Source organism: Magnolia sinica, chromosome 4, assembly GCF_029962835.1.
Source record: "Magnolia sinica isolate HGM2019 chromosome 4, MsV1, whole genome shotgun sequence".
In the NCBI taxonomy this organism is placed as follows: Eukaryota; Viridiplantae; Streptophyta; class Magnoliopsida; order Magnoliales; family Magnoliaceae; genus Magnolia; species Magnolia sinica.
Genome location: NC_080576.1, coordinates 37597841 through 37605071, shown reverse-complemented (window position 1 = coordinate 37605071; position 7231 = coordinate 37597841). Strand labels below are relative to the sequence as shown.

The 7231-nt window shown below is 38.2% G+C and overlaps 1 protein-coding gene across 1 annotated transcript; it reads left to right on the top strand.

Moving 5' to 3' along the window:
- The first annotated feature begins 674 nt into the window (after positions 1-674).
- LOC131244118 (E3 ubiquitin-protein ligase KEG-like) lies at positions 675-4529 on the top strand. The gene is made up of 3 exons (XM_058243773.1): positions 675-925; positions 4041-4377; positions 4458-4529. Exons 1-3 carry the CDS (start codon positions 675-677, stop codon positions 4527-4529), a joined length of 660 nt encoding a protein of 219 aa, XP_058099756.1.
- The last annotated feature ends 2702 nt before the right edge of the window (positions 4530-7231 follow it).

Below are 7231 nucleotides of genomic sequence, written 5' to 3'. Positions count from 1 at the left end.
TCATAGAAAGAACTGTGAATATTGATCACATTGCTCCATTCAAACGCATGCCCATTCTGTCTGCCATCGGTTGGGAAAATATTCTGCGTTGGGTCGGAACGGCATACCACTCCATAGCTCAAGGGATGTATGCATCAATAGGAGAACTATCTCTTAATAACCTTACATTCTCTATTAATTTTAGAGAAGGGAGAGTTCCGGTTGATAGGCACTTAATCTCGGGATTACTTGATGTGAATGTGAATGATGAAGGCATACCCATTACCCCACTTGCTAATAGAATGTTTGAATCTGAGCGTTGGGATATTACTCATAAACTATGTCAGTTTAATGCTGAATGAAGTTCTGGTAATGCTCTCCATGCCACCCAAATGATTCCAAGATTCAGGGTCCTTCATCGGATTTTTACATCGAATGTGTATCCTTTTTTCGGGAATAAGTATGAACTTACTCCCTTTATGGCTCGTATTCTTAATGTTGTTGCTTCTGGCATTCCTATCTGTCTTCCCTCATTAATTTGCTTATTGATTATACAATTTCATATTCATCTGGGTCATGGTTCCATACCATTTGCATATCTCATAACAACTCTTGCTATCCATTGCAACATTGTCATTCCCTCAACTGAGGCACTTGAGGCAATCCTACCTTTTAATAATACAAATATTCACAAGATGAACTTGGCATATGTTCTTGGCCAGAGAGTTGAGGATGAAGAAGAAGAGGCAGAAGCACCATTACCTGAGGACACATCTATGGATCATATCTTTTCAGAGCTGGAATCAGATGATGATGATGATCCTAAGTATCAACTATCTCAGGTTGATGATCGGCTTAAGTCTTTAGAAGAGAAGCTTGTTGAGTTAAAGGTATCACAGGACAATCTGGTTGAAAGTCATAAATCTTCCATGAAATATATGCGTAAGTACTTTCACCACATTACGAGAGGACTTCACCAGATTGACCCATCTATACCTCCTCCATCCTCTTCTGGATCTAATTAGGTTGATGTCATTTTATTTTATGCTTGGGTTGTATAACTTTATACTATATGTGTTAGATGATAGCTCTCTCAAACTCCTATCGTATATCCTTGTTAATGACTTTATATTAACTCTTACTTACCATTTTCTATGCATTTTTCTCTTATTGGTCTACTATTTTGGTTGTGATTTATTGATTTTACTCACATGAGTATTCTTCCCTTTGTCATTTTGTGACAAAAGGGGGAGAGATTACTAATTTGATAAGTAGATTCAATGAGTTATGCATTATATTGAATGTTAATATATTGATATATGGTTGGTTGTTGAGAGTTTTATATTGGAAATGTATTATTTGTCATAACACTAGATAATCTCACATTGAGGGGAAGTAAAATTTTCTAATTCAATAGAGCTGCATCTTCTACAAACATGGAAATCAAGCTGACAATATGGATGTTGATACAATAAGTGTTTTGTCATGAATTTGATAAAGGGGGAGATTGTAAGTGCTATAATATATAAAGCATACTCTTGTTTGTCAAATTTCGATGAGACAAAACAACTTATGATATTGTTCACACAATGTGAATCAGATGGAAAGTTCACCTTCAAGAGAATCATGAAGTTGGAAAGTACAAGATTAAAGTACAAGTCATGAAGTTAGAAAGTTCAAGCTAAAATGAGTTCAAGTTCTTCTACACTTCTAGTAGAAGATCAAGCTCCACCTTCTACTACACTTCAAGCAAAAGATCAACTATGCTTTATTGAAGATTCACGAAGAAGAACAAGCTTTACACTTCAATGTCCAATCTTCTCAGGTATAACAATCCCTAGAAAGACCTTATACTTAGGTGCTTTCAGAAGACAAACTTATATTGGTTTTTATACTTTGGTTAGGCTTAAGTTCGACTAGTCTAGACCTTGGTTCGACTAGTCTAAGTTGTGGCTCGACCAGTCTAAGGTAATCTTCAACCCGTCCAAGTTTGAAATTAAAAAAAAAAAATGGGATATTTTTTGTGCTTTCTTGACCAATCGAAGAGGGACGTTCAACTAGTCGAGGGTCACTCAACTCGAAGTCCAACAACCATATTTTGGCTCCCTCGACCAGTCGAAGAACAATTTTATCCGATCATGCCCAAAATTTGAAATTTTATTAGATCTTAGACGAGTCAAAACAACATCATTTCTAACTATAAATAAATGCCTTCTCTCATTCCGAAATGATTCATTCAAGCTAAGAAAAGCCTTCACCAAGAGAGAGCGAAGTCTCCACTATCTTCAAGTTATTGTATGGTATTTTAACATTTTGTTTATATAGCTTTTTTGTTTTAATTCCTTGATCTCTTTTCATGAATCTTATTATTTAAAGAGTGTAATTGCTCTTTTTATGAGATCTTGAGGAATTCAAACAAGTAGCCGGTGGTTTGAATTAATTTAAAATCAATCTAGAGCCTAGAACCCTTGTTTGTGTTACTGGATATTGAACATTCTACTTCAAGCGAAGCGATTCTACAGGCTACATCAAAAACGTCTTCAATGAGAAGATAAGTACAATTTTATTCTTTGTATTTTGGTTTCTTTGAGATAGCCAAAAAATCTCATGTGTTAGTTTTGACTGAGACAGCCAGAAAATCTTAGTGTGGGGTTTTTGTTTGTGATAGCCCTTCTAAAATCACAACTGTGTAAGGTTTTAAGGTGCACCTGTGAAAACCTTATTTTTAGTGAACGTTAATATCACGTAGGTGATGATTATTGGGAGTGGAGTAGGTGTGGCTATTTAAAAACAGTTGATGTACACACCGAATCACTATAACTCATGGTGTTGTGGTGAATGTTTAATTTTTGTACATGTGGTAAATGATTATAACTTTATTTTTGCACTGGTGAATGATTGTAATAGATAGGTTTATTATCTCTTGCTTGGTTTGAAGTCTTGATTCTCACAAACATTCATGAAATCAGGTTGTCCTACCTAAAACTTTATTTTTTGTGTAAAGTTGTCCTATGAACTAAGTTTGAATCAATTTTTCAATACTAGTGCTATTGAGATTTGTGATTTATTCTGATTTATTTATTATTTTAGTACTCTATGTTTTTATTTGGCATAGCCCTATTCCCCCCCTCTAGGGCTGTTAAGCTCGCCCTTTTTCAGATCATATCAACGTTCGCGCAACAGAGTTATTTGATGATTAAAGGACATTTGAAGATATTCAATTGGGTGAAATTGTTATTTGGCCCAAATTCCTGATGAGAGTTTGAATATACAGTGGTTTTGTTTATCTTTTTGAACTTATAGGGCATGCTTTGGTCATTTGTATGATGAAAACTTAATTATTCACTAGAATCCTTATGTTGGCTCAGGATGCCTTTTTTATTCATTTATTGTTTAGCATCTTTTTCATTAATTATGGTATGTTGTCATTAGTTTTCTATTAACCAAGTCACTAAAGGACCCAAATTTTGGATGCAATCGAAGTATCGACGAAATGTTGTCTCTAGTTACCCTACGAGATGTAATAAGAATATACATTGATTGCAAATTTGAATTTTTGTGAATGAGCTACCTGCAGATAGTTTGAGACAACGCTCACTGATAGTATGTTAAATATAAAATTTGTGACCTTTAGTAATTTGGTTATTTGAAAAAAAACTACATTGTGGCTTGATCCCAATCTAACTTTTTTGGGTACATAGGTAGCCATTCGTAATGTCTTAAACTGCATCGACGCAACCACAAATGTTTTTTAATTTCCTTCTTGCAGTGTAACATATGTCAGGAGAATTAATGCCCCTTCCTGCAACAAAATGCTGCTTTTTCCCCTTATGCTAGACCATCATTCTAAGTCATCATCTTTTCAATTGCAAATGGCATATTTCCTTCAGTTGTTGTTGGCCCATTAAAGAAATGGTTGTTTGTCTGAGCTGATAACATCTGGATGGTGTTAGGTGAGCCTGAGTGTTTTTACATTTCCTACTTGTCTGCATATTTAATGGAGAACTTATGACTTCACATTCAACTCACCTCCTTTCTTTCTTTTTTGTGCACTTATGCAGAGATATGCTTTCAAAGGCTACAACGGAAAACAATAACTGTTCAGTTGGTTCACTTCTAGAAGCACAAAATGCTGAAGGACAAACTACCCTGCATCTGACTTGCAGGCGGGGTTGGGCAGAACTCGTTGAAACTATTTTAGAGTACAAAGAGGCTGATGTGGATGTCTTAGATAAAGACGGAGACCCTCCAATTGTGTTTGCTTTAGCTACTGGATCCCCAGAATGTGTCCGTGCTATTATCAGAATATCTACTAATGATACTTCTACACTGAAGGACGGCTTTGGTCCATCTATTACTCATGTTTGTGCTTTCCATGGCCAACCAGATTGCATGCGTGTAAGTTCCTGTTTGTGTCAACATGGTCTCCTCGGTGTCTTCTTGTGTTAGTTTAAACCTTTTTGGATAAAGACTTGCAGGTCAGTGTTGGCCATGGACATGGGTATGAGTTACAGTGTCTTTTAAAAGCAGATTCGGTAACATATCCATAAAGGGAAATCCAAGATTTGGAAAAAGACTTTTTTTTTTTTAGAACTGAGGTGTATTCATTAGGGGAAAGTACAAGTAATTCAAAGGTGAAGACCTCACCTATCCTATCGAAGCAAAACACAAATACTTACAAAGAGAGAAAGAGCAACTATCCACCTTAACCCAATCGGATAGCGCCAATTCCCACCCTATCAAGAAAATAAGAGCCCCAAGCAAGGGGCGGGAGAACAGCTGCAGTTTGAAACTCGGTACGACCTGGGACACCACTACCAAACATGGCAAGGCCATCCACCACACCATTTGCCTCTCTCGGCGTGAAGGAGATTCTGAGGGTGGCCCGCTTCTTGAGGCGGGATATTTTAGCCCACAGATACCAATAGGCCCAGCTAGTGGTGCCATTGTTGTTCAGTAGGTCCACCAGGCTCCTAGAATCACTAGCCACGTCGATGTGAGGGAAGCCCTTCGATATCGCCATGTCCAGCCCATCAGTAAGTGATGTGGTTTCAGCCATAAAATTAGTTCCAATTGTAAACCGAGAGAAGCTGAAAGCTTTTCTATATTTGAGACAACCCAAAGGGGTTGAATATATAGAGATTACAGTCATCAATACAAGGAAAATAATATAAGCAAAATCCTCTACCTATGGAAATGAACTATACAAGGTATACTAGCTATACAAGGTTTGTAAGTCTGTCTAACATCCCCCGCAAACTAATGCTGGTCATCGACAAGTAATAGTTTGCCAACTAGATATGAGTGATGTGCAGAAGTGAGGGACTTGGTGAGAATGTCAGCAATCTGATCATGGGATGCAACATGTGGAAGAGAAATGAGCCCAGACTGAAATTTCTCGCGGATAAAGTGACAGTCAACTTCAATATGCTTCGTCCGTTCATGAAAAGCCGGGTTAGAGGCAATTTGAATAGCACTTAGATTGTCAACATAGAATGGAGTAGAATTCTGCAGAGGAATTCCTAAGTCAAAAAGAAGTCCGCGTAACTAGACAAGCTCACTACACGTAGCAGACATCGCCTGATACTCGGCTTCTATGCTCGATTTGGAAACAGTGGCCTGCTTCTTACACTTCCAAGAGATAAGAGAAGTGCCAAGAAAAACATAGTAGCCAGTGGTAGATCTTCGTGTGAGAGTGCAACCAGCCCAATTAGCATCTGAATAAGCACGAAAGTCTAGAGTGGCCGTGGAGGAGAAGAACAGTGATCGATCTAGAGTTCCACGTAAGTACCGTAGGATGCGTAACACCACCATCATATGAAGAGTCTGAGGAGCAGAAACAAACTGACTGACGACTTGGACAGCGTAGGCAATATCAGGGCGAGTCATAGTTAGGTAAATCAGACTCCCAACCAAACGACGGTATAAGTCGGGCTGTGTAAGTAGATCACCATCGTCACGGCCATATTGAACGTTAAGTTTTAAAGGAGTTTGAACTGTCTTCTGATCTGTCAATGATGCCAAGGCGAGAAGATCCTTGGTATATTTACGCTGGCTGACCAAGATCCCAAGTTTAGAACATGAAAATTCAAGCCCAAGAAAGTATGTGAGATGGCCGAGGTCTTTTATCTTGAAGGATGATTGCAGAACATCCTTTAAAGCCGAGATGCCAGTAGTATCGCTACCAGTCAGAAGTAGGTCATCAACATAGACGAGAACAATGACAATTTCACGAACAGTGGTGTGTAAAAATAAGGAAGGGTCATAACCACTTTGAGTAAAGCCAACACCTGTAACAACATTGTGAAAGCGTTGGAACCATACCCGAGGTGTCTGTTTGAGGCCATATAGGGCTTTCTTCAGGCGACATACCTTATTGTCAGAAATTAAAGAACTAGGAGGAGGTTTTAAATAAACGGTTTCATGGAGGTCTCCATGAAGAAAATTATTTTTCACATCCATTTGAGCAAGTAGCCAAGAGCGAACGGAAGATATTGTCAGAAGAGTACAAACTATTTTCATCTTGGCCACGGGAGCGAATGTCTCATCATAATCAATTTCGTATTCTTGTTTATATCCCTGAGTGACAAGTCGAGCCTTGTATCGATCCAATGATCCATCATACTTAAGCTTGACAGAATAAATCCATTTGCTACCAATTAGCTGTTGGTCAGCGGGTCGAGTGACAACGTCCCATGTATTTCTATCATCCAATGCTGCGAGTTCTTCTGTCATAGCCTTCTTCCAATAATCATAAGTAACTGCTTGAGAGTATGAAGTAGGAATAAAAACAGTATCCAGAGTAGCAGTCATGGCAGACATAGAGCATATCAAGCGATCTGGCGCTCGATGTACATGATCGGAATGATGTATCGAGGTAGGTTCAGGATTGTCAATAGGTACAGTATGTGTGGGTTGAGTAATAGGTTGTGGAGCTGTACGTGATCGATGCGAGTAAACCTGCAACAGATGAGGGAGAGTACTCAAGGCAAAAGGAATATCAAGAAAGATGGTTAGACCAGGAGAATTTGGAGCGTGCGAAGGAGGAAGAGATGAATGAAAGGCAACATGTTCAAGAAAAATAACATGTCGTGAAATCCAAACACGACGAGAAACCAGATCATAACATCAAAAACCCTTCTGAGTTTCTCTAAATTCTAAGTACATACATTTGATCGATTTTGGAGATAGTTTGTTATGCTCATAGGAAGCCAAGTGAACATAACAGACACAACCAAAAACATGAAATATA

Coding starts and splice junctions, on each gene's coding strand:
- LOC131244118 (XM_058243773.1), top strand. CDS start 675: ATGAACTTGGCATATGTTCTTGGCCAGAGAGTTGAGGATGAAGAAGAA. Junction 926..4,040: donor TCCATGAAATATATGCGTAA/GTACTTTCACCA, acceptor GCACTTATGCAG/AGATATGCTTTCAAAGGCTA. Junction 4,378..4,457: donor GCCAACCAGATTGCATGCGT/GTAAGTTCCTGT, acceptor AAAGACTTGCAG/GTCAGTGTTGGCCATGGACA.